This window comes from Cloeon dipterum, chromosome X (assembly GCF_949628265.1).
Source record: "Cloeon dipterum chromosome X, ieCloDipt1.1, whole genome shotgun sequence".
Taxonomy (NCBI): Eukaryota; Metazoa; Arthropoda; class Insecta; order Ephemeroptera; family Baetidae; genus Cloeon; species Cloeon dipterum.
Genome location: NC_088790.1, coordinates 9,269,543 through 9,295,187, shown reverse-complemented (window position 1 = coordinate 9,295,187; position 25,645 = coordinate 9,269,543). Strand labels below are relative to the sequence as shown.

Here is a 25,645-nt window from a genome sequence, read left to right as displayed (position 1 = left end):
GTTAAAGTGGCATTACTTGAAATCAGCATTTACACTGAAGCCTACCGACTCCCTGAAATGCGATAACTATTCAACGTAGCTGAGGTAAGAAAGAAGAAAGCGTGTGGTGGCAGCAGTAAGGCCTCATTACGGGGGCATCAAATATTAGTTTTAATTAGTCAGAGTTATCCACAATTTTTTTAATTTTCAAATTTCAAGGAAAACTGCAGATTGTTTTTAGATTTTTGGCTCTTTTTATGAACTTTATTGTTGAAAATTTTAAATTGGTTATTTACGTTGCATTTTGTATTGGAGTTTTTAATTAAATAACAATTTTCTTTTGGTCTCGATACAGTTTATTGCAGGTTGAAAGGACAAATCAAATCTTCTATGCCCCATTCAAACACAGATTTTTTCCACTTACAAAAGGGGCCAAAAAAAAAAAAAGAAAAAAATCGGATTTCAATTCCTCGCCTCCGCTTCGTGGGATAATGTCCATTCTCGGAACCATTGATCATTGCATAATGTATCGGGTTCGCATCTCATTCGGATTCAATCCGAGCTAATTTCGAGCACATACACACGCAAGAAACAAAGAGAGGCGAATTGCGCGATGCGGTGCCGTCGTCGCTGAAAGACATGATGTGCATGTGCGAGTTGCCGAGAGCCGCAGCCAGCCAGAGTACCGTTTGTCGTTCTCGAGCAGCCTTTTATTCTCTCGGCGGACCAAAAGAGAGCAACCTTTCTTGCCTTCTTCAGAATAAGAGTGCTGTATGTATGCTGATTGCATCTCGCACACACAAAGAAGAAAGAGGCGAGAGCCACAGCCAGAGAGAGATATATATACATAAAAGTGGCTTTGTACCTATAAACACACGCTCAGCTCCGCCGTCGTCGGGCAGCAAATTCGAAGAGACAAACTCCCACGCCGAAAACAAAACAAAATCTTGTTAATTCCGCCTGCCGCGAGCGGGCTAGTCATTGCGCTTTCAGTGAGAACTGACTTCTTCATTCTTCGCGCACTAGGAAGTGAATTTATTTTCTGCCGCGTTTCAGCCCGACTTGATAAATATTTTTCGACTGCGACGGAGGCTGTAAATTTCGGGGGCCATTAAAGAAGCGCCGAGCAATTATGCTTATAGCTGTTATTTCGATTCTCAACGGAAACCGCCAGCTTTTAACGCGATAATTGCGAGCTGCGGCAATTTTGTCAGGATAGACTAATTGAAAATTTGCTTTCTCGCTCTGTTACGCTTTTCCAGACTCCCTCCACTAATTGGCCAATTCCAGCGAGGATGAAAGTGTAAAGCTAAAAGCAAAGGCGCCTTCTCTGAGTAAATACAATTTAGCACCGTTGCCGCCGAGAAAAATTCTTCCTTCTCGCGCCTCGTTTATACAACCTCAAGTTAACGACCGTACTATCCAATTCTTAATCCATTAAAAAAGCTCTAGGATAATATTAATCCCGACACGCAAAGAACTAAACGATTAATCGAGTGGCACAACTCAATTTGATCCAACCTAGTAGATAAATATTTCTTCCACGCTTTCACCATTCGCTTCAGAGAAGAGGGTAAAAATATGCAATATCACCCCATATTCACACAATGGGGCAGAAATCCTTTGTGCCGAATTTTCTAACGTACGCACTCCCCTGCACGGCTACAGAAGGTAAATTATTTTCAAGGACGTAAAAGCATCTGTGAGCTGAACGAAAAGGCGGATAAAATGCGCCAGTTGTTACACAGCGCACGCACGCAGCACCTTTGCCAGGCCATGTGAGATCGGGTGACTTGTCAACAAGCATGCGGGCGAAAAAGGTAACCTGCTGGAGGCGCGAGGGACCCTGTAATATAGGATGCTCGAGACGCACAACAAATTCTATACACCCCACAGGAATTATGGGGCTCGGGTGGTATGTTAACAAAAAATGAGGCACGTGTAAAATACTGTAGAGGGAGCTTTTTATTTCCTTTTGGATCTGTCTAGAATTTTACGGCTGCTCTTTTCTCTATTCAATAAAATACTAAATAATCACGGAGGGTGCTGGTTGTCCTCTTTCGTTCTCTCTTTTAATGAGTGGAATTTGTAGGAGGCTCGTTCAAATTTTTTTACTATGAGCTCCTGCCAGTCTAATCCATCAAGTCTGTTTTCATGAGCGATTTCAACTAAGATAACCTAAATTATCAAAATATATGACATTCGTCAAAATTATTCTACCAAAATTTATTATCTGGATTATTTCCATCGAAGTTTTTGCCATAAAAACATAATTATAAACAGCTTCTTGATGTAAATTAATTTATTTAATAAACTCCCTTCCATAAATTTTCCTGGCCTGTGCAGTTTTTCAGCATTACACTAAAACGATTGCCATAAATGTATTTGTGGATGAAATATTTCCCGAACTATACCTCCCTTACCTTACCTCCCTAGTTGAGCCAAAGAACAAACAACCGCCGATAGAGGATAAATCTCTGGCGCCGAGTATATTGGAAACGAATTTAAGCGTTTTAAGCGTAGCAAAGGGACACGCTTGAATTTTGCTCTGTTCTATAGCTTTCTTAACATACATCACTTTTGCCACACACGTCAAGTCAAGGGAATACTCCCTTGTCAGATCCTATGATGAAAGAAAAGCCGCGCGAGGAGAGCTTGAGGTGCTAAAAGCTCTCTAGCCCACGAATTGAAATCTCCCGACGCCGTTCCTCTTAATTGACTGTAGGGCTTTAATTTTGTGCCTTGCCGACAGTTTTTCTTCCTTGCCGATGAAATTGAAACCTATCAAATTTAATTAGTTGGCGTTTGGCACCTTCGTGGAGGTTAAAAATGCTGCGATTGAATTGCTCAAATATGGCTGGCCACTGAACTTTGCTTGTTTGTACTGAAGGCTAAGCCATCCATCAGTCGTCCGCCTCAGCCTGCCCGTATAATTAAGTATTCAAATTGTGACGTTTCCGCTATTTTCTGGCGCTTCCAAACAGAGTAGAGGTGTTGTGTTTGTCAGTCAGTGAATAAAGAAAATAAATTTCCCTGTGACTTTTGCGCGGCAGATTCACTAGAAATGTAAATTTCCTGGTTCAGAAAGGAAAATTAATTTTCTGGCGTTGCTCAGGCGCAAGGCAAAGACTAAAAAGTTTGTTTGGTTCCATTCCACGAGCATTTCTCACTGTCGGAATGCTATTGGTGAGATTGCGTGTGCTATTAGTGAATGGGATGTTTCCTCTGTGGTCTGAAAATCGGCAGGGGCCTCTGGCTGGATTATTTTACATGGGCTCTTTCTTTCTCCTGATATAATTTATTAGCTTACTTCCTCTCCAACTTCATCTCCTGCCTGCTGGCACACAGGATGAGCCAACCTTCCTTCTCGCAGCTCTTCCACCTGCGCGCATTTTTGTGAGCTCTGCTCGGTCAGTCGCAGCGATTCGTTTCCTTTGTCTGGCGCTGGGAATCTATCCCAGCTGAGATACAAATTATATCGACGGGCTTTGTGACACCCTGAGCAACAGATGGAACAAAATACGTTGTTATTTTCAATAACATGTTAAAATCGAAGATAAAATTCTGATTTTACCAGTAGTGGGATTTACACAATGAATTCCTGACCGGTATAGAATAATTTGAAATAGGTTTCGATAGTGAACAAAAATTTTATAATAATTTATTTTTCATCGCAAAATTGAAAGAATTCTCATAACTTTGCACAAGATCAATTGCAAGGCCAAAAATCAGATAGAAAAATATCCATCATTTTCTCTTTTAAACCGATTAAAGATTAAGCTATCGGTCAGGAATGAAGTTGAATTTTCAGCAAGTTTAAATTATTTAGGATTAAAAGCTTGTTCAATTAGTGCAGTTTTCTCATCTGTAGTATTTTTTAGTCTGAAAATCCTATCCACAGCCCCCAGAGCTCTCGCAGATCGAATTTCACCTTTGAATGAGCTTTGTTGACGGCTATTTTCCGGCTTGCTGCATCCAATCAGCCTGCTTCGAACGGCGATGCAAAGTATGAATGAATGAAAAGTTTTTCTCCTTTGGAATGCAGCACGTTACCCCGGGGCGGCAAAAATAATTTCCTCTCTTCCATGCATAATTCGAAGCGGCGTCCGCGAGACATAATTCCTCTGCTCTCGAGAGAAGTGTGTGTTTCTTTTCATTCCACTGGCGCGTCATTAGCTCATAATCTGGTGCGCAGAGTGCGTCAAATTAAAAAAAGGCAGCTGGAAAAGAGCTGTGGCACACACGAGTAGCTCGCTTTCCACGAAATCACCGAAAGGCACACGACGCAGGCTCGTTTCCCCAACACACAAAGAATCGCATCCATCGAACAGCCGGCAGAGCGAGATAAAATGTTACAAAATATTGCTATAGCCGCACTGGTCGGAACGCGGGCGACGGACACAAAAAATCCCAAAACGGCAGATGATACTGAAACCCGCGCCTGGCGTCTGCACACGCAGCAGGTGTGCCACATTTTTATAAACACCCATCGATATGTACAGCTCGAGGTGGTCGGTCACTCGAGCGAACCTTTCCAAGATCGAACTAATTTTTTATGCTGGGAAAGAGTGAAATTGGAATATTCACGCTTCCGTGCTCGCAGACAAAAGTAAGAGTAAATAAGAATAGAGTTTGCATTTTTTACACCACGATGAGCTTTTGTGATCCATCCAAAAACGAAATATTTGTCAGACGTCTCTACAGGCTCCAACTTCTTTTTCTGCGTTTTCATTCATTTTTACTTGCAAGCAGGAGATTTGCTAAGAGACAAACGTTGCAACCTGGAAACAAGCATCCATCTGTTCGGCTTAAACTGCAGAGAACGGCTCATCTTGAAACCTCCTAATCTGAAGACTCATTTTTCGCGGGCAGCGCAATTTCACGAAACTCGATATGTGTGCTTCATGACTTCACGAGATGTGTATGTGTGTCAGGAATGGTGCGGCTCATTCCAAACAATGATAATAATAATTTCGCACCATATCTGGGCACGAGCGCCATTGGGAAAACGCAAAGCTGGGCTTTGGTGTGCTGATTGGCGTAACTGGAGCGAGAAGCTGCTTGTTATATTTATTCAGCTGACGCGGATTTTGCGCTAAACTGTCACTCGAACGGACCGAAAGCGAGAAGCATGCAACGTGTGTGCTGAAATCTGACCCCTTAATGTCTCTGAGGTCATCTTTCCTTTTAGCCCGCTCCTCGTCCAGGTGCGGACTCTCAATTCGGCTCGTCTAGCACGCTCTCAATTCGCTTAATGGTATGACGTACACCGCAAACCAGAATTATTGTTCAACACGCGGCCTATATCCAGGGTCGAGACTTGAAGAGTTCCGTACGTGAAAATCGGCACATTGTCGTACAGTTCTGGATATTAGGTTTCGCGTTCGGCGGTCACCTTTGATCATAACGCTGTCGTGACAAGAGCTGAACACAATAATCGCGCGTTTTCAGAGTTTTCTGAGTATTAGAGCTAGTTTATAAAATGAATATTTTTCATACTGTTTGATTTTTCTCTTAAGTGAAACTTTACTCTAAGACATAAGAACTATTATATTGAAAAAACATAAATTATAATGCATTGATAATTGGACAGTGTTTATTTTTATTTAAAAAAATCATAAAATACATGGGAAACTGAAAGAGTATGTTTTTATTCAAATTGTGGGAGTAGCCTACCTCTAAACTATATGAGGAAAACCGACTCGACCACAACTCTCAATTTTTCCTCATGCTTCCTCGTCTCAATTGTGGCAAGTATTTTTTCTTTAGGTCCATTCTTAATTTTCGTTTTTCAAAATCATGTTTTCCTTAAAGGTAAATTTGTTGAATTCAATCGACTTCCAAAATCATCAGTTTAAATGAAGCACAAATTCGTCTTATTTTTTGATACCTTAATGCATCATTTCTGTCTTTCCGTCTGTTAATGGAGTGAGAAAATTTAAATTTAAACAGCCGAGAATTATGATGATGGGGTTGTTCGTGTTTGATGCCCATTTACATGTCGATGGGGGCACTCGAGCACGAGTCCAGGCTTGCATAAAAATAAGATTTACGAGTGCCAAAATCTCCCACTGAGAGCAAAGTGGGCACCCACACCCAAACTCGATGCTGGTGTAGAGAAGCGTGCGAAGGAGCGTGTGGCTTATCCTCATACATGTTGCGTGCTTTTACTTTTCTCTCTCTCTCTCTCTCTTGCTCGCTCGCTCTTCGCATCAGCCACGACTTTTGCCTATTTAATCTGCAGCCGCGGTGACGTCACGCGCCATTAGGGGCCATTAAGTACGGTGGGGCGGAGTTGCTGGTCATTACTCGTGCCGGTTGAGGCACAATGGCGGCTCCGCGTGTCGTGAGGTCAATATTCAGATTTCATATTTCCCCAACCGGTTTTTCGGGCTCCAAACGCAAATCCAAAACTCGCCGTTGGAATTTTAATTCACAAGCTTTTAATGAGAGCTTGTAATAAAAAATGATGAGTGCAAAAGTTGCGTGGCCGGATGAAAGTGAACAACTGCTATCATGGGTCTCTTCTTGCTTGGTCCTAACCCGCAGATTACCATCCAAGCGGGATTAATCGGCGGCCGGAGCCAAAGCTTTTTATTTTTATATTGAAATCGCAAGTCGAGTCATAATTACATCTGAGAGTGCGGCCGAAAATTGAGAGTTGTTAGTTTGGTGGCTGACGGCGATCGTTGTTTCATTCAAAAGCCTGTTTCCACTCGCGAATAACTTATTTTGGCCCTGCAAATAAGCGGACTGATTTGAATTTTTATGCCTTTATAACCATACACTCATGCTAATGGCCGATTCTTTGTAATCTTGGTAGATTGGGTTTCATTAGATTTTCTTGCGAACTCCAATTTTCATGAATATGCAGCGTTTTCTCAATTTACAAGCTAAATGTTTGCGTAAAATGGTCAGACAAAAGTAAGTCCAAAGAAGGTTGGCAAGTATTCTATTTGTAGCTGAACTTGATTAAAATTTTAATGGTGTTTGAGATCAAACCAAAGCACGCTTATTCTAGAAACTCGCATCTAAATCCGTTAGAAAGAATGAAAATAACAACAATACTTTCGTATTTTAGTAGTGATCGTCCCTCTATCGTTTCATGGAGCTGATTGAGAAAAATTGCGTTTAAATAACATTTATTATTGTCAAGATAGAAATTAACGAAGCTCAATTACTGATAATTTTGCTAAATTTGTAGGGTTAAATTGGGCTGTTTAGCTCTCCGAAAAGAGTAGTTTCAACACTGAGGGGGGCTAAAAAAGTAGTAATAAATGTAAGTACTTCAGGATCCAAACAGTATAGTTAGAGTTTAATCTTTTTATTATTATCCTCGAGCCTTTTATAATTGGCTAAATTCGACATTTTAGCAGTAATTAAAAATAAACAACTTCGCTTTACGATTCATCACTACTTCTTAGAATCCGATCACTGCTTCTGCCTTGTGTGAGCAGAGCTCCTGCAAATTCGGTAGCCAGGCAACCCGCACAGCTTGCGTGCGTTTCACTTTGCCTGCCGCGTAATCCAGAAGTCGCCGATGCCGCCTATAAATAAACACCGAAATTTATTCAGCGGACCAAGCACGAGCCAGACAAATAAAAAACGCGGTCCCGGCTTTTTCCGCGCGTGCGGCAAGATGGCGCGTCTCCATTATGAGCCGAGTACATGAACATATTTCCATTATTACCCGCACGCGGCCGTATTGTTGGCGTTTTATTCGCTTTCTGCAGAGAGGAGACGCGGCGTCGCTCTTAATTGCGTTCGGTTGTAAATATTTAATAAGCTACAAGGTTAGACACGTCTCTCCCCGACTGGGAGGGTCGCTCGACGGAGCAGGCGACTAACGAAGTTGACTTTTAATCGCAGATTAACAACTTGTGTTTGCTCTTCGCCTCCTCGTCCCGTCGCACTCGCGCTAAATGAGCGTTAAATTTTCAACTCGCTTTCGTTCGCATTTGTTTGCTTCGCGCCAATAAACTGGACACGCGGTAAAAAGTCGAGGAAAAAGAGCGGACCGTTTTATCTTGATCGAGAATATTTGCTCACCGCTGAACTGGATGATTTTAAGGGAAGGCTAGGAAAAAACTAGACATCCTTCGAAATCTTCGTCTTTATATTTAACAAGTAAAAAATAAAAAAAATGTCTTGCTCTCGGGGCTGCCGTGATTTTAAATTGATTTAAAACGCGTGAATCAGACTAAATTTGATATTCTAGAATGTGTTTTATTTATTTCAGTCCTAAATTATGGAAAAATTGAATCAAATCTTAATTGTAAAACCCAAATAGCTAAACCGTCCTCAAACCTTAACTTTAAAGGGTTTGAAGGCTCCCATGTGTTTGTAAATAAAACAAAATTTAAAAAGCTTTCTTAAGCCCAGGCCTCTTATTAATAATTAAATTTGGAGTAAATTATTATATTTTTAATGCGTCAAGTTCACTGCATTTTGCTTAAGTCAAATTATTTTTAATTTAAAATTTGGTAAAATTTGTTATTTTTTTTAAATTCAATTTGCCTCCGATTGTTTAAATCATACCAGGATTGAAGAAAAAACTGGCAAAGTTTCATTTTAGATCCTACTGATTCATTAAAACTCTCAAACCCGTCTAAAACTCAAGTAGACCCATACTATTTAAAAAGCAAAAAAATACTCACTTGAAATTACAGTCGGCCTGTTTTTTGAGTGCTAGCGTAAAAAATTCCGCCAGCAGCAGCATGAATGGGGGTTTGTTGCCCTGTTAATTGCCCAGTCCTAATTAAAAGCACCTGTTTACGACTTTGAAACTGCCAAAGGTGGAAAAATTGAAATTCCGCGAAGGCGTCCACCGGCGAATGCGCGCATATATGAGCGAACGAGAGACGTATACATACATAAAGTCAGCGTATGGAGTCGGTACACGGCGTGTATACGATGTGGCGTGTACAAAAAAGAGTGGTTGGCCTTGATGCGGGCTCTGGGAGCAAGCACCGCCGCCGCCGCCACCGCTCTCGGGCCCTTTAACTTGGCGAGCGCAAACCCATTTTACATTTATTTGCTTCGAATCGCGCAGATTTTCATTTCATTCTTGTCTTTTTTCCTCGGCGTTTGGCGACAGATGTGCTCTCTCGCAGGAAATGCTCGCGCGTGTTTTTTTGCACCGAAGTCGTGATGTGCTTCCAGTAGTCAATAACTGGTTTCGTTTTCGTGCTGTCATCGCTGCTTTGACGAATTTCTTGATTCCATTCTCCCCCCTGCAACGGCTGCAAATTTGGTCCATCTTTCAAAGACTCCATTAAAGTTTTGTCGAGTCACAAAAATCGCTGATTATTGGGCTATGAAATTTTTGATTTGAACGGAAAATCCCAAAGGAATAAAAATGATTCCTCGCAAAGCTGGCGATGTGAGCCACGTCTCATGAAATTTTCTCGTTTAGCGGCCCATGATTCCAACAAATAAATCTGCAGGGATTTTGATTGTTGTGTAATTAAGCGAGTTGACTCAGGCTTTTTAATTAGTTAATACCAGAGATACGTATCCACTTTTGTAAACCTCTGTAAAAGTGATTTTAATTTAGAAAAATAATGATGGTAAAAACTAGATTCATTGGTTTTAATGGCTTTGCATCGTAACTCGATCAACTCGCCAAATAAAAAGCTGCCACAAAATAAACACCGTGCAGCATCAGCAGGTTCGTTGTTATTACCCTGACTGGTGTTGGAAATATCAATTTCGCTTTAGAACAACTAGTTCTACTCTCCGCCTCGGAGGCCGGGCTCGTGAGGCGAGGCTCATTTTGAAGAAGAGAGAAAGAAGAACTCGATTTTTTGGTATCAGAATGGAATCATCAGCAGCTGGCCCCCGTAATTACCATAATTAGTTCGGTCAGTGATTTTGAAACAACAACTCTGGGCCAATTTGGTGTAAGAGGAGCTTTTGTTTGGGCCAACGGACCAAACTCGAGAGCGTTTGGCGAGGGGAATTATTTCGGCACAACCGCTCATTTGAGGTTTTCAATAAATAAACAGAAGGTGGCATTTGCGCGGAACGAGATTCGGATCAGATTCTTTAATTGCGAGTCAAGTTTTCTTGAAAGATAAAAATGCCTCTTCGGAAACAATGAAAATTTTGGTCAGGATTTCGCGAGTCGAAGGAAAACCGCTTTGCATAGAGTGTCTGGCCGCCGCCGCTGCCACCGCCGCTTTTGTCTCAGGCTCTGTGCAAAAAGGAAAGACAAAAAGGGAGACGTCGGCCGATTTGCATTCAAGAATAATTACAATATGGCGTGGCCTTGCTTGTAATTGTACCGCTGGAACAAGAAGCGCACCACGCAGCGTTATTAATCATTCGCGGCGATCTGATGCTGCTGGAAAAACGGGCGCATTTTTACCTCTTGAATTACAATCAGCGGCGCTCCTTGAATGAAGAAACACAACGCCGCTACCGAGCACGCCCCGGGCCGAAAAAAGGCAATCGCCGCGCGTCCGACGGACCGGCGTGGCTTGATCGAATTTTCGGCCCAAAATTTGACCTCTTCTGACCCCGAAACGTACCTTTTGACACCGATCACGCCGCAAATATTTAGCACCTTTCTCAGTGCCGAATTTTTTTTCACGGGGACAAAATTCACTGCTCATCTTCCAAGGTCACCTCTCAGACCCCCTGAGGGTGGAGTCACAACCTGAGCCTTGTTAAAAATCGATTTATTTGATTTCCAAGTGAATAGGCATCTCGATTTTAGCAACAGGAGCTAGTTATGAGTTCTTTCAAGACTACTCGAATTTCACGATTTCCCAGCACTATTGTTGGCGTGGAATGTGTCTATGCCGTGAAGTATCTTCACCGTTTTTCGAGCGTCTCCTTTTTCACGATGATTATCATGTGAATGCCACCCAAAGTGTGAAGCCGCGCACACTATTCACAATTATTTGTATTTATCCAGGCGCTTTCTGATGTGCGAGTGTGATTTAATGGTCGGGCGCGTTTTCGAGCCAGCGCGAATAAAAAATACGCGCCGACTGGCGTGGAGATTATCTCCTCCACAATACATACAAGAAGTGTGGAAAATAAACCTGGCACTTCCGTTAGGTGAAGAGGAGACTTTGTTTGGACGCGCAGAGATAAAATAATGCATTTGATTTATCACGAGGAATGCACTCGCTAACTCGCGCGCGCGCGACCTGGAATGCACAAAATGCAAATGACAAGAATCCAGCCGCGGAGAGATATTGTTTCTCGTGCGCACGACTCGCTAAAGGGTGGTCCACGATTATTCCTTTCTTGATTGTATTACACACTCCGATCGGTGAACAATGGAAAGCGAAAATTACCTTTGTATGCATTTTCTCCTCCGCGGCGGAAAAAGCTCAATATTAATTTAACTCGGGTCGCTATCAACGTGTTAACCTTTGAATTACGTGACGAGAAGTTTATGAAAGCGAATAATTTTGCAATCCTGATAAATATGAGGTGTAATGTTACATCTTTAATGTAAATTCTTGCACGGCATCCCGAAGGTGCTTTCCAGGTCGGGTTTCGGTTCTTGGTCTAAAGTTTCGTCACGTATAAATTTTCCTGTCAGCCGAGCTAGTGTAAATTTGCAAAAATTTTCGACTTTCCCCACAATTTTTGCTTTCTAGGTGACAAAATGACGGCGAGGCTTGACATATAGTGTCACTTGACTCTCACGTTTTGTGAATTCGAGTGCTGGTTGGAATGTAAAATTACTCTCTCTCTCTCTCTCTCTCTCTCTCTCTCTCTCTCTCTCTCTCTCTCTCTCTCTCTCTCTCTCTCTCTCTCTCTCTCTCTCTCTCTCTCTCTCTCTCTCTCTCCTCACAAGTGTCAGAAGAAGATTGCGTTTTCTCATCCATCTCGCAGCATCCTCGAGTGTCAAGCGTAATGGCATGGCTCTAATACCTTGTTACTCTAATTGTGGCGAATGATACGTTCGGAGGGTTATAAATTACACTTACATCGAACTAAGAAAACTGTAAACGCTGAGGTGAAATATAAATTTTATGCTAATTGGGTTTTATCCTGTCGCGTTTTCCGCTTGATTGATATCGCGATGATCGTAAATTTTTTAATAGACACCTCAGCTTTTCTCTTTTTTTAACTGCCAGTCACGTCGGAGATCAGCCACACGATAAAAATAATCAGTTTACGCAGTTTTCTGTATATATATAACTGTTGTTTAATGGCTCGTTGATTGTTTAATGAAACTTGTCGATACATTTTTACTAGATTTCCACAATGTAAGGAATTTTAATGAAGTGCAAATAGGGCACGATTCCTTTGTAAATTGAATCAAACATGGCAGACGCATCAACGGTGTTTTATTTTCTGGTTTCAGGTCGGACTCGACAACCAGCACGCCCTCGTCCAACCCCTTCGGTCGGTGGTTGCGTGGTCTTGGCGGAAGCAACCATAATAGCAATCAGAACAACAATAATAGCGACGCAAATGGAGTCGCTAGCACAGAAGAAAGCCTAAACAGGGCCAATCCTGCGTACCACAGCGAGGGCAAAGGGTTGCGGAAGAGAAGCAAGAATAAGGACAAGCGTCGCTACTCCTTCAACGAAAAGGTCGACAAGTCCGCCGCCGCTATAAAGTGAGTACAGAATTTTCCATTTCTTTGATAACTACGTCGAGAAAATGTGACTAGCAAATCTGCTAAATTGCACCTTTGTCAAGATTCAGGCACTAAAAATTCACGGACGAACGACCAAAGTGCAGTTTAAGATCAGACACAAAGCAAAAATGCTAATCTCACGTCGAAAGTGTGGCATAGTGAAACCCTTAATTACGCCAAAAGCAACTGAACGCTGGCAATGGCCGAGTCTGGCTCCAAGTGCACGATAATGGCCTCCACTGCAGACGCGGCTATGTGTGTACCGGTCCCGATAATAATTTTCTCTCCTCCACCCCTGGCCTGGCAGCGTTCGCCTTTTGCCCGCAATCAATATCTGCGATCGGAGTCGTGCGAATCCGAAACTGGAACATCTCCTGCATTATGTGGGCACAAAGAGAGCGGGCGGGCGTTTATCTCGCATCGGATGATGATCTAGTCACGCGTCATCCCGGCCACGAGCATTAATTGTTGCCTTTGCATCATTATTATTGATCAGCACAATATGACTTGGCTACATGATCGGGACCCTCTTGCGGAGAGGCTACGGCCAAAGGTTTTTGTATCGCGAAAAAATAATTCATCATTGCAGAAAACAGTTCTCGATTCAGGCAACCACAATCGCATCCATCAGGACATCAGTAATTAATTAATTTTCCCTGTTCAATACATCTAAGAATTTGAATTGACGATATTACATACTGTGCATCGTTGGAATAAATTTCGAGCTATCTAATCATCTAAACGGTGCCGGAGTTCGATTCCGGAATCACTCCGCATATCGTCAGGGAAACCATAATTTACTCCAAGACTTTCCTCAGGATGCGTGGGAGGCCACTTGGCTTGACGGTCCCGTTTGCTCCTCAGAGAGGCGATGATGTTGCCGCGTGTGTTGTCGAATGCGCAGAGCTGCTTTCTCCTCGGGGCTGTGTGGAAATTTGAATGGAATTTCATTACCGCGACGCGAGGATTAACACTGAAAGTCCATTAGAGATGCAGACGAGATTAGGAAAAATAACGCACGCTGCGCTTGCAGCCCATCTCTAACTCTCTGTGCGGCGACCAGACGCCGTGGCTTTGCTGTGCCTCGAGAGAGGCTCGATTAATTATTAATGGCGCATAACTCGCCACGAGAGAAATAAATACACACGCTCGTTTGCTCTGAGAGCATGCATTAAACATTACTCGCATTTTAATAATTCATGCGTGTAATTGCTGAAAAGGAAATAAATAATTGTCCCACAGGCAGTGAGTGTGCCCGAGTTTGCTTTCGAATTTGAATTTGGAGGAATTCCGGGAAGCGAGCGGCCTCATTTGAATTTAGCATGCATTCGGAAAACAGTTTCAAGAAGTTCAGTCGCGTTGCGCATTCAGTTCGTTAATTTCTGAGAACGGTCGACTTGTCACGGCAGCTAAATTTATTGTAATGCAATGCGGATCAGACCAAAATTGATTTATCTCGAAGACATCAAGGAAAATTGCAAATCTCGTTGTCATGCCGCATTTGGTGCTGCCGCCTTTTGTGAGCGCAATCGACCGCTCGTTGTTGATATTTATTTAATTCAGCTGACATGTTCGAAAAGCTGAATCAAGGCCGACGAAAAGCAAACAATAAAAAATCGCTTTATCGAGCGGTGCACCACGCAAAATAGCATTTTATGAAGCAAACAATTTTGTATTTCTTTCCGGCTTATTATCATGTTTAGATTTTGTGTGTAAGCGAGGACGATCGACGCATCTTATTACGTGTGGCCAATCGCTGACCTCAATTCCGACGAACTGGACAAAAAGCTGGCAAAAAGCAGTTTGTCCCTCGACTTTCTCGTGTGTGTGTGTGTGTGTGTGCGCTTTTTTAATTGTTTCCTATAACCCGATACACTTCCAAAATTGCGTGAATTCGTGAAGCGAGTGGTCGTGTGCAGAAGTATCGTCTTTCACGAGGGCATGATGCAAAGTATAAAGGTCGACGGGAGGCAGGACGCGCGCGGTCTTCCCTCCTAACCGGACCGCGCCGCCAGATTCGAGTTCAAATGCCTCGCTCTGCGAAGGCACCCACACAGACAGACACACAGACACGACTTCACGATTCCATCTCGGCTCGCCCGTTTGTTCGTTCGTCCGTTCGTTGCTCGGTGATGCTTGAATTCACAGAGGAGGCACGTAAAATAAATAAATAATAATGGTAGTTCGTTTTCGGCTCGCGTTGCTGCTCTTCCTCCTTCGTAATATTATAAACACGGCATCGCACAACTCCTGGAATCGTGAAACGCGACACTTTTGTGCTCGGTGACTCTTTCACTCGGATTATAAGTTGTGTTATCATAACTGACGAGAGGAAGGACAGGAATGTGACCCGTGGGAAGAGTTCACAGGGAACGACAAAAACCGGGCGTTGAAATCACCGAAAATTTGGCAATTTATTAAACTTTTATTCCAGCAAAACCCTTAAATTGCTTTTTCAGGAGGAAAAAAATCATATTAAATTGGAAAATTACGCTCCCTCAATTTAAGTCAATTGAGTTGCTTAGATGAAAATTACGAGGAGTAAATTATTAAAAGGAAAGAAGCATTTCGAAATAAATGTATGAATAAATTATTTGTAATAATTTGAAATAATCTAAAGTGTATAGTGTCATCCGTTACCTTCGATTAAAAAATATTGGAAGGTTCTGAAGGTTGACAGGCTTAACTGACCTTTCGTGAAGCAATCGCGTCTCCGACTCATGCAAATAATGTCAATTTATCTCTCTAAGTCGGTGCTGTTAAGTCGCCACCTCTTCTCAAATAAGAAGCAAATCTCGATTACCCGCAAGCTGCCCGTGCGCGTAATTAAGCTAATTAATTGTCAGCTGGTCATTTATTTTATCATCTCCGACTTTGTGGTTCGCTGCTTAATTAATAATAGCCAGCTTTCGATTCTGAGAAGCGAACTCGGCGCTGACAAATAATTAAAATCGGATTCATTCGGCAGAGAGCACAATTAATAATAATTTGTTGATAATTTCCTTCTTTGATTCGACTGGTGCCGCGCTGAAAAAATGCGCACGGATTCAAAACGTGGACTGTCGGAGAAAAACAAGACCGCTGCAGGAAGACGTTGTTATTTTTTCATCTCGACAGAACAAGCAAGGTTGATTTTAATTTCGGTTCATCAACTCCAAATTATTTCGTGATTGTTCTCCAACCGGCCGACGAGTTTTTCAACTCGCGCTGGCATTTTTACTAAGAAATTTATGAGCTTGTACTGTTTGTTTGTTCTTACATAATATAATGCACAATGAATCGGAATTTCCGGCTGACAGAGAATCATTTATTTGCTTGTGTTTAAATTTATTTTGACACGTGGACACGGCCTTGCTTGCTGCTTTTCTGGTCTTTGAAACCAGAAATTTCAATTGCTTACGAACGCGGCAATCAAACGCGCACTTTTAACTGACAGCGTAGCAATGCTAAAATACTTCTTGAAAAGTTGTTTTCAAGATTCCTCTGGCGTTTTTAGTTAAGCATTTAGGTACTGATCTGAATTGCCATTTTATCGCTCTCGATTCAATTCGGCATTAAATACTGCTCACTCGACTGGGAGTTTAAAAATAGCGCAAGACTTGCGTTGCAGGAATTTGATCTCGGCGGCCGACAAAGGGCAGACAAAAATGCACACACACACATCCGCGAGAAAAATAGTTCGAGGGAAGAGAACTCATCTCTCGCCAAGCGCGAAATTCCCACGAGCACGCTCTGGCAAAAACAATAAAACTCCCATAGCTCGCTCTTTCCTGCCGCAAAGTGCACGCGCCGGCTAAGTTAGACTTAAGGAAAAAGGCAGAAACGAACCCCGAAAACCTTGCCGCCGGGGAAACGGGCAAAAAGGGCCCTTTTGGAGCCGGTTTGCGCCGACGCGGTGGCGCCCCCGGCGGACAATTCGCGAGGCTCGCACCTGGTGCATATTTTAATTTGTCAGTCAGTCGCCGAGTGGTTTCTCGCTCGAGCGGAGTCAGTTGGTGCGAAGCACTCGGAGGGGAAGGAGCTCTCCACGTCTCCCTTCTCCTTGATCGTACCGCGGCGGCCCCCGGAGCCCCGCTGAAGGCCCTCCACAGGACGTGTGTCGCCGCCCTTTGTCCTGAAGCCCCGACTTTTCCGGTTGGAAAAGCGGTTCCAACTCGGCCCTCGGGCGACCAGTGACCTTGATTGTTCATTGTGCCGAGCTGATTTTTTGCCCGTCGTCGATTTTTCCTTTTCTTTCTTTTTCCTCCGCCGCTGAAGCTGAATTGAATCGAGGTGCGCATGGGACTCTGCTTCGCCGGCTGCTAAAGGTGAGAATGATGCGCCAGTTTTTAGCATTATGTATTTTTCTTTTCCTTGTTAATTGTGTTACGCGTGCTGAAAGTGGTGCACGACCTTTGCAAGGAGAAGCGGAAAGGAATTTTAATTGGAAAACGAATTGACAAGGTCATCGCGGCGGATTTTGAATTTGTTTGTGCACTCCGAAGCCAAAGAGCAACCACTGCTCTTGCATAAATTTGTCCGTGCATTGACAGAAAAGAAAGGGGGGAGACGTGATTTTACCTTATTGTGTAATATTGAGTCCGCAGACGTAACCAGAGTTATATTATTAGTTACGCTAGCGATGGTTTTAAAACAAAGCCCCAGATTATTTTCAATTCACAAATTCTTACTTGAATAAAGGATTGCGGATGAGAGCTGAGATATTATTATATTATGGATTATCTATTTCGAGAGTTAATGTTCCATGAGTGCAACCACAATTCAGCACCGCAAGTTCAGAGGATGTTGACGTTCTATTTTTTTATCACGCTGAAAGCTCACTTTTAAAGCACGTGAGCCGTCATTCAATTTTTCTGCTGCAGCAGATTTTTTATGCTGGAAATTCCACTCCGCCTCTGAATGGTCATTCGTTTTAATCCACTCGAAAGGAGTTCTGCCCACGCCTCGTTTGCCTCATTCTTAAGGTGTGTTGACTCTGTTAAAACACAGCACACACTCACTCTGCGCGAGGGAACAAACACAACACTCACCGCGATTGCCGTGGTAGGAAAATCGCGCAGGATGAAAAGTCGCAGTGTCGTCTAATTAGCCGCGCCGGAGAAGAGACACAAAAGGACCTTAGAGGGCAGGAAATGATTCACTCGTGGGATATTCGCTCGCTCACTCGGCCTCGCAGGGGAAAATAAAATAAAAAGACGTACAGGCGCGCAGACAGCGGAAAAAGGAGAAACACTCTCGTTTATTTACTTTTCGCCTATCGTGCCCGCAGACAAAAGGTTTATTTTGTGCGGCGCTCGTTAACCCTGCCGTTATTGTACTCGTCGGGATTAAGACAAAGGACCCTCGTAAAGTGAACAGTGGCAAGTCGTAAAAGAGAAAAAAAATTGAAGCCGCCCGGGTCCTTTCGACTCTGGCTCCGCGAACGAAAGTAAAATTCGTACGTCGGATCCGCTCATCTGGGAAGCTGGAAATTCATCGACCCCTCGGATGCAGAAAAAAATAGCGTGTACAGCATCTCCTCGGGTCCGCCTAGCCTCTCCGGCAGGTAATAATAATAGGTGAGCGCCGAATCCGAAGTCATCATCCTCTCTTTCCTCGCACTCGCTATATGGATGGCATCATGTTTATTTTTACTCTCGCCAAACCGAACGTGCACATTATCTTTTTGGTCTGAAATAAAAAAATAAGCACACATAAATGGCACAACAACAGACAGACAAATATTATTAGAACTGCATCATCGTCGAAAGAATGACTGGACGGGAGAGCTGATGCGTGCCACATTTTTTATTCATGAACTTTTGTTTCACCTCTCGTAAGGATGAGAGTGATAACGATCGGGTCGTGGAACTCGAGGAATATAGGAATGGACGAGATTTAAATTATCGGAGTAGGCTGTCGAAAGATGTTTACAGACAAACGAAAATCATAATTTTTGGAGCATGCATGGAACTTTCTTCGCGCAGAAATTTATATCAAAAAGTCCATAAACCTTTGAACTCTTGGGTTTTAATTCCACTGGCCTGTGGAAATGGAGTGAACGTGCGTGCGATAAAACAAGTTGGAGGAATGTGTTAAAGCGGCGTATTATCCATGCATCATACTCTTAAAAGCCATCCATCCAAAGCAAAGAGGAATTCCCTGATGCTCGCCGCTCGTTGGTCGACTCATTATTTCACATTTGATGGGCAAAGCCCTTTTCTTAAAAGTTGGGCGCGTGGATTTATTGCTCACAAAAGACTTTTTATATTTCAATCAGCTTATGACTTCTTTCTGCGCTGGAAAATAAAACGAGGAATGCGATGCCAGGCCGATTAATTCGAGAAAGGCGCAAAATCACCATTTCCAGCCGCACGGCGCCTTTTCTCTCTCTCTCTCTCTCTCTCTCTCTCTCTCTCTCTCTCTCTCTCTCTCTCTCTCTCTCTCTCTCTCTCTCTCTCTCTCTCTCTCTCTCTCTCTCTCTCTCTCTCTCTCTCATCCGGCCCGAAGAGAGAAAGAAAGAAGATTATTCAAATTGAGCGAATATACGCCGAGTTGGAGCAGCTGACGAATTAAGGATGTTTGCGGTCGCGGCCAGCAAATTGCCAATAATAAACGGCTGCGGGCTGCAAGGCTCTCACACCTGACATTTGAACCCCGAAAATAGGGCAGGCGGAGTGCAGATTTTAAATTTAACTCTTCGCTCCTCGCAACAAGCACTCAGCCCGCGTGTGTGTACAGTGAACGAACGAATGCGTGCATGCCGCGGAGATGCAGCAACCGCAACTTCACGTTTTATTGCTCCGGAGATTAGATTTAGTGGGTTGATTTACTATCGCACTGCTGTGCTCACAAAACAGCGGGGAAGGGTTATTTCGTGAAAAGGTACGCGAGGAGAGGACGAAAGGTTGCTGCTGCTGCAGCGAGAAACAACACTTTATAAATGTCGACGCCGGCGTTGAAAACTAATGAAGATAATGCCACCCATTTCACAGGAGCTTTTTTCTATCTCTATAAATTGAATTAGAAATTTCGGTAGTTTATAATTAAAATGCAATATTTTATGGTCACAGATTCCCAACGTATTGAAAAAAGACCGTTGCATCGATTGTTGTTTTTTTTTTTTATCGAATGGCTCACTTAAGAACTTTAATATGGATTAATCCAGGAGTTCAAAGGGTAGCAAAATTGAGATTTGCACAAAATATTATTTTTTCCTTTTAAAATATATTAAATTGCGAATACTGTACATCTCTGTCTTCGTGTAAGAAATAGGCAAAAATGGAGCAGCCTTTCTGATTTTTCAAAATCATAGTAAATTATCTTTGTCACAAAACATGAGAGGATGGATGTAATGATTGAAATCTCACGGTAAAAAATTTACAACCCACAATATGGATTTGGCAAACAAAGACCATCGCTTTTATTAGCGAAGCAAACATCAATTAGTAATAAATAATGCTATTCGTGTCACAAAATATTGCGTTCGAGTCCAGTTAAGCTAATAAAACATACATCAATTAGTCGTGCTTAATGAGCGAAGAAGCTCAAGACTTCGTGCTCGCTCTCGACACCGATATTCGTGTCTCATTACGTTGGCTGGTGGATGATGGAAAATTAATACCACCGATCCCCGAGGGCTCTTCATGCAGATAAAAATTGATTTGCGCACGTATGAGAACATAACTCAATAATAACTGTATTAGCCGCGTAGGTGTTCACTGCGGCCGTACTTGAAAATCCATTCACCTCTCTCGTTCTCGCGCTGAAAGCACACACAATGAGCGTGTTTTGCGAAACGGGCCGCAGCCATCTGCTGATAAAGATTGGAAATAATATGAAATTTATGTTGCTTGTCGCGAGTGACAACCAGGCGAGCCATTCGCCGCGGCCGTAAAAGCAAACAGGCCCGAAAGATACTCGATTGTTTCGCGATTTCGTGCATTGGGTGCACGATTCCTGATCGCAGATCTCGCTTAATAGAAAGTACGGCTAATTGTTTTTGGTCAGCGGACTCTGTCCTTTTCCACATACTTTATGCGCTGTTGCGAAGGCGGACTTTTTGCAAGTGTGTTGCTCACAGCTGATCGCGTAATAGGTTTCGAGAATGGGCCTCGGGGGAAACGCTCCGTTTGTGTGTTCGGAGCGATTGGAAAAAGGGTCATGACTCTGCGAATGTCTGCAGCGGCACCACCTGCGATACCGAACAATTTGTAAAAAAGCTCGCTGCAGGGAAATTGGATCATTTTCTTGAAATATTTGCATTCATTTTGTCTTCAAGTGCCCACGTACAGTCACCCTAACCGCCACTTAGTAAACAGAGAATGTGGAAACTTTCCATTTAATGTGATTCATATATTCATATGCTTCCAAACATGAACTAAACAGATGCTCTACATATTGCGTGCAGACTAAGCGGTCGTTCTTTCTCTGTTGCTCTTGTTACAAATTTGATATCATAAATTTCGTTTTATTTTCATATTATAGTACAGCAATGACATGTTCTGATTGTGAGTTTCGGTTTTTTCCTTCTATTTCCAAAGTTACAGCAAAAATTACTAACCAAAGATTCTGAATTTATGCAATTCCATCTTTTATAGGGGCTTCTCTCACTCAGTTTTGTTTTTGGAATGCTTGATTTTACTGGGTTTGTTTTGTTAAATGACTTAAAAGCTATTGTTATATCTCCACATTAGAGCTCTAATTTTTTCTGGGACGAGTTATCTGATTAAAGCTTCTCTCTCTCTCTCTCTCTCTCTCTCTCTCTCTCTCTCTCTCTCTCTCTCTCTCTCTCTCTCTCTCTCTCTCTCTCTCTCTCTCTCTCTCTCTGGGCTCAGCAATTTCCGTTTAGTTAATTCAGGTACTTCATTGTAGAAACTCGATCGATTCTTAAAAATAAAAATCATCTTTTCGCTGAGAGCAGTTGGCTTATCTCGCAAAAAATATTGCAACGTGACCTAAGACAAATTTCCGGGCAACCGTGGCCCTTTTGCCGAGAAGCGCAGGATAACACTAAACGCACTTAAGAGTGATGAATGTTCCTTTTTGAAATAAATGCCAATTTGGCAGAAAAGTGTTTGTTCCAAATTTCAAACAAAGGTACCCGTTGTATGTCGACGGGTGGACGATATATAAAAAACGTGCTCGACCTAACACATATTATACACAAAAGCGAAAGGTTGCCGCCAAGCTGCAGCATCCTTGTAGAGTGTGTGTGTGTGTTTTTACGCCATTAGGAAAGAAGCTGTGCGGCGGCGAGTCGAATGAAAGAAATGGGCATTCTTCGGAGAAAAATGAGGCCAGCCAATTTAAAAGCCACACTCACAATAATATCATTAAGCGCGTCTTTGTGCGAATCAACACGCGCGTGCTCCTCTGGCGCTTGGTAATATATATAATATCAGTGCGAAGTGTTATAGACGGACGGACTGACTGACTATTTTTCCACTTCATTTCGCTCGGCGTACAATGCAGCTCTCGCGCCCGATTATTTTGACACGATGACATATGTGCTCGGGCTGTTTACAGTTATCATTATATTCTCTCGCTCGCTCGCGGTGGGCGTTTTTCATTTCAGTCGTGCCCCGCGTCTGAATCTACATAATTGAGAGCGACTGCAGATGCAAGTCGGTTGCAGCAAGTTTGCGCAGATTATCGTTATTCATCTCTCTCTCGCCAGTCGGTGCGGCGACGGACGACTCGTTCGGATTGGAAACCGATGCCCCCGGGCCGAGCTAAATTACACATTCCTCAAAACGGGCTAAACCGATGACGAGTTTGTTTATCAGCCTTTTGAATCGTGGTTCGGAGGCGAAACTGACAATGAAGTAAGTGGCACGTGCAAGGCTTTTTCGAATCGCTTCTTTAGTGAATATTTACTCTGTTCTAAACGTACCAATCTGCATTGGATGATTTTGATTTTGTTTGATTATGTTTTGGAAAAGAATTTGTCTGTAATGGGATGGGAGGGTGCAAAAAATTTCCATTCTTTGCCTGACTTCCGATCTACCAAGTTCAAATCTAACGGTGGAAAATAGCAATCAATCGGTCATACAATGTTTTCGCTTAATTGCTTCATTTTAGTTGCATGAGTGTGATCAAAGGGAATCACTAATTTCTCACTAACTCAATTAAATCACGCTGACGAAATCACACAAAGTACCTTTGCTTTTAGACCTGGAGGACGCAAACTCAATAAAGGATCCCACTATATTATATGCACTTCAAACTCACTTAAACTGGTGGCGGTTAAGATTTCAAATGAAAGTTCCAATGATAAAATTAAAAAACATCCGGGAACTGTTTCAATTGAATCATTTAGCGATGAACTAACGGTAATCAGTTCTTAATGCTTATCAATAAATTTACTGTAAAGCAAAGCGTACTTAAGTATATCACTAATTTTCCAAGCTAGATACCATTCACTTCGACGCAGGTCGTGAACATTACTTCTCCCTCAAGTTACTTTCAAAATTGCTGTCAAGGCCTGTTTTTCACTTGAGAATGTAACAAGCGTCGTCAATAGTGATAACAAAAGTGTATTTCAATCAAGAGCGATCTCGATTTCTCGTCATCAACGCGGCAATTAAACTGCATGCACGCCCGTGCTCTCTCATTTGAATAATGCGATCTCAATAAATATGGTACACGAGGACACTGGCCATTGCCCGTTTCCATTCTGGCCTGCAGCTGCATTCTATCCAGTGCAACGGCGATACGGATTTGTACTTAATGTGCGCGTTGACGTCGCGGCCGCTGGCTTGTTCCTCCTGCGCGCTGCAATGAAAACGTACAAGTCGAGATGGATACTTTTGTCGCCCGGCTAGAAAAATAATGTGTGTCCTGCTTAACAGGATTACCTCTCGGCGTGTAATTACCGCTCACGTATTGTCTGTCGTCGGAGGAGGAGAAAGAAAGGGCCCCCATTTTCTCGCCGCGAGATTTATCTTTATTGAATTTGTCGCACGCTCAATTTGCTCTGGAATGCTGAGTAAAATCGATGCGTGATTTGAAATTTATGCGATTTCCTCCAACACGACTCTCGGCTTTACAAGGGTGCTGACGCCACTTCATGAGAATTTCCACTCGTGTCGAACAAGTGTGTGAATCTACGGTACTCGGCGTTGTGGTTACCCTCTTCGCGGGGCACTTGAGAATCTTGATCTGCAGGCTTTTTTCGCTGAATCTGACATTTGCTATACAGATTTGTTTTTATGAGGCCAACTTAGGGATATGTTCCTTCCACATCAGCTATCGAATTGCCAAAAACAATGTTACAAGAAAGCTGAATGGACCAAGCACGAGAAAAACGCAAAATCTCGAGTTACCGCAAAAAGACAAAAGACAACATGCACCTTTACAATCTTAATTTTTTTGTGATTCTGACCCAAAAAACTACTCCTCGGCTCCTAAAAGAATTATGTATAGTTTTAAATTAAAATCGCCAGTCCATAAGTATGTATGTATTTATGTACCACGCAACTTTGGAACTAACAAAAAATCTATTCCAGCATTCTCGAATTTTAGGAATCCGCTAGTCAATGCCGAAAAATCCTGATTTCCTCCTTCAGAAGTGGAGGTTCAGTTCAGTAAAATGCGATTTAGAGTAGATAATAAATTTTTTGCATTGCAACCAAAGCGGTTAGGCGATTCCGCACGCACTAGTAGAGATTTTCGGTCCAAGAGGAGGCTTTTGGCCTTACGAATGCTGATCTGTCCGGAGGGCAATGAATTTTTATGATATTATACCCGCAACATGCGGCAATATACATACAATGTTTGTATTATGTGCATTCCAAATTCCTCGTTCTCTCTTGCTACAGCATCCTTTTATTCTGTCGACGTAATTTGAAAGCAATATAAGCACTGCTGGCATACATACGTTTTTATTATTGTTACAGCACGCGGAGAGAGACATTTTTCTGCTCTCGCTGAGGCGGGGCCCGAATCCTGTTGATTATTCATTCTCATTTATTTTTACATGTAGCGCCCATGACACGAGTAAAGGCTTCAGTAACGTGATTTCGATACATGCTCCGAGCAGCAACGGCGATGAAATGAAAAATGCTCGTTTGCTGCGGCATTGTATATGATCTTGATGCCGCGCAGCGAATATTAAAAATGAAATCTGAAACGCAGCTGCCTTAAAATTCGCGCCACGCGTTTTGTTAATCGATATGAAGGCATATTTTTTTCAAGTGCCGCCGTATGTGATTCAATTTGAAAGATAAGCGTGGGAATCCTGACCCGCCTTGTCAACTGCCAGCCCGAGAAATTGGTGTAAGTGGCCCTAATAACGTGACAAATGACACCGAACAAGCTATGTTTTGTAACGAAATAATAAAAAAGGAGATTCTCAAAGAGATGATGCTACGAATGTCAGATTAGTGGAAATTCGCTCATGGGAATTTTGACAGACCGGCTGGCGTCTTTTCAGGGTCCTTTGAACTGAAACGAGAGGTGATCGAACCTCTCCAAGAAAAATAATTTTAAATATATATATATATATATATATATATATATATATATATATATATATATATATATATATATATATTTTAAAGTACTGAGCTTACAGCTCTTAAAAAATCAACGACACTACTTGTTGGATTTTCTTTTTAAAATTAATATACCTTGACCAACGCGTCCGCTTTGAAAAATACGCTGGCTTGTTGCCAGGACGTTTTGTACTTTTTCAAGGTGATACAATTTTTTCAGGACACGTAACTGAATAATACATGCAATCGAAAATTATTGGTTGCCATTGTTTTTGAATAAAATTACGCTATGTGTCTTTTATTCGGGCATTGCATCAAGGTTGATGTATTACGAGTGTACTTGCTTCCCAGGAAGGGCTTTTCAATTGAATTCAGAGAAAGTTCTTAAATAAATTTTGCAGTCGCGAGCGATCATTCATCACGCGAATAAAATTCCGATCTCAACAGGTGATAGCTCTGCTAATGCGAAATTAATGGAAACGCGATGATTTGCAAACAGAGGACTGTCAATTTGGAATTTTGTTCTCGTGCCAAGCGTCCCGGCCCTTGGTGCGGGTTTATTATTCTAATGAAATGGATT

The 25,645-nt window shown here is 42.5% G+C and overlaps 1 protein-coding gene across 5 annotated transcripts in view; it reads left to right on the top strand.

The window, feature by feature from the left end:
• Window positions 1-25,645, top strand: part of Shrm (Shroom) — a 68,831-nt gene that overhangs the window by 10,692 nt on the left and 32,494 nt on the right. For 3 of the 5 annotated variants that reach the window (XM_065494687.1, XM_065494685.1, XM_065494686.1), the window contains exon 3: window positions 12,311-12,568. In XM_065494687.1, coding sequence (XP_065350759.1) covers window positions 12,311-12,568 — 258 coding nt within the window. Of the gene's footprint in view, window positions 1-12,310; window positions 12,569-16,555; window positions 16,897-22,261; window positions 22,396-25,645 lie in introns of those variants that run through there. The other 2 variants (XM_065494689.1, XM_065494688.1) reach the window with 2 other exon arrangements.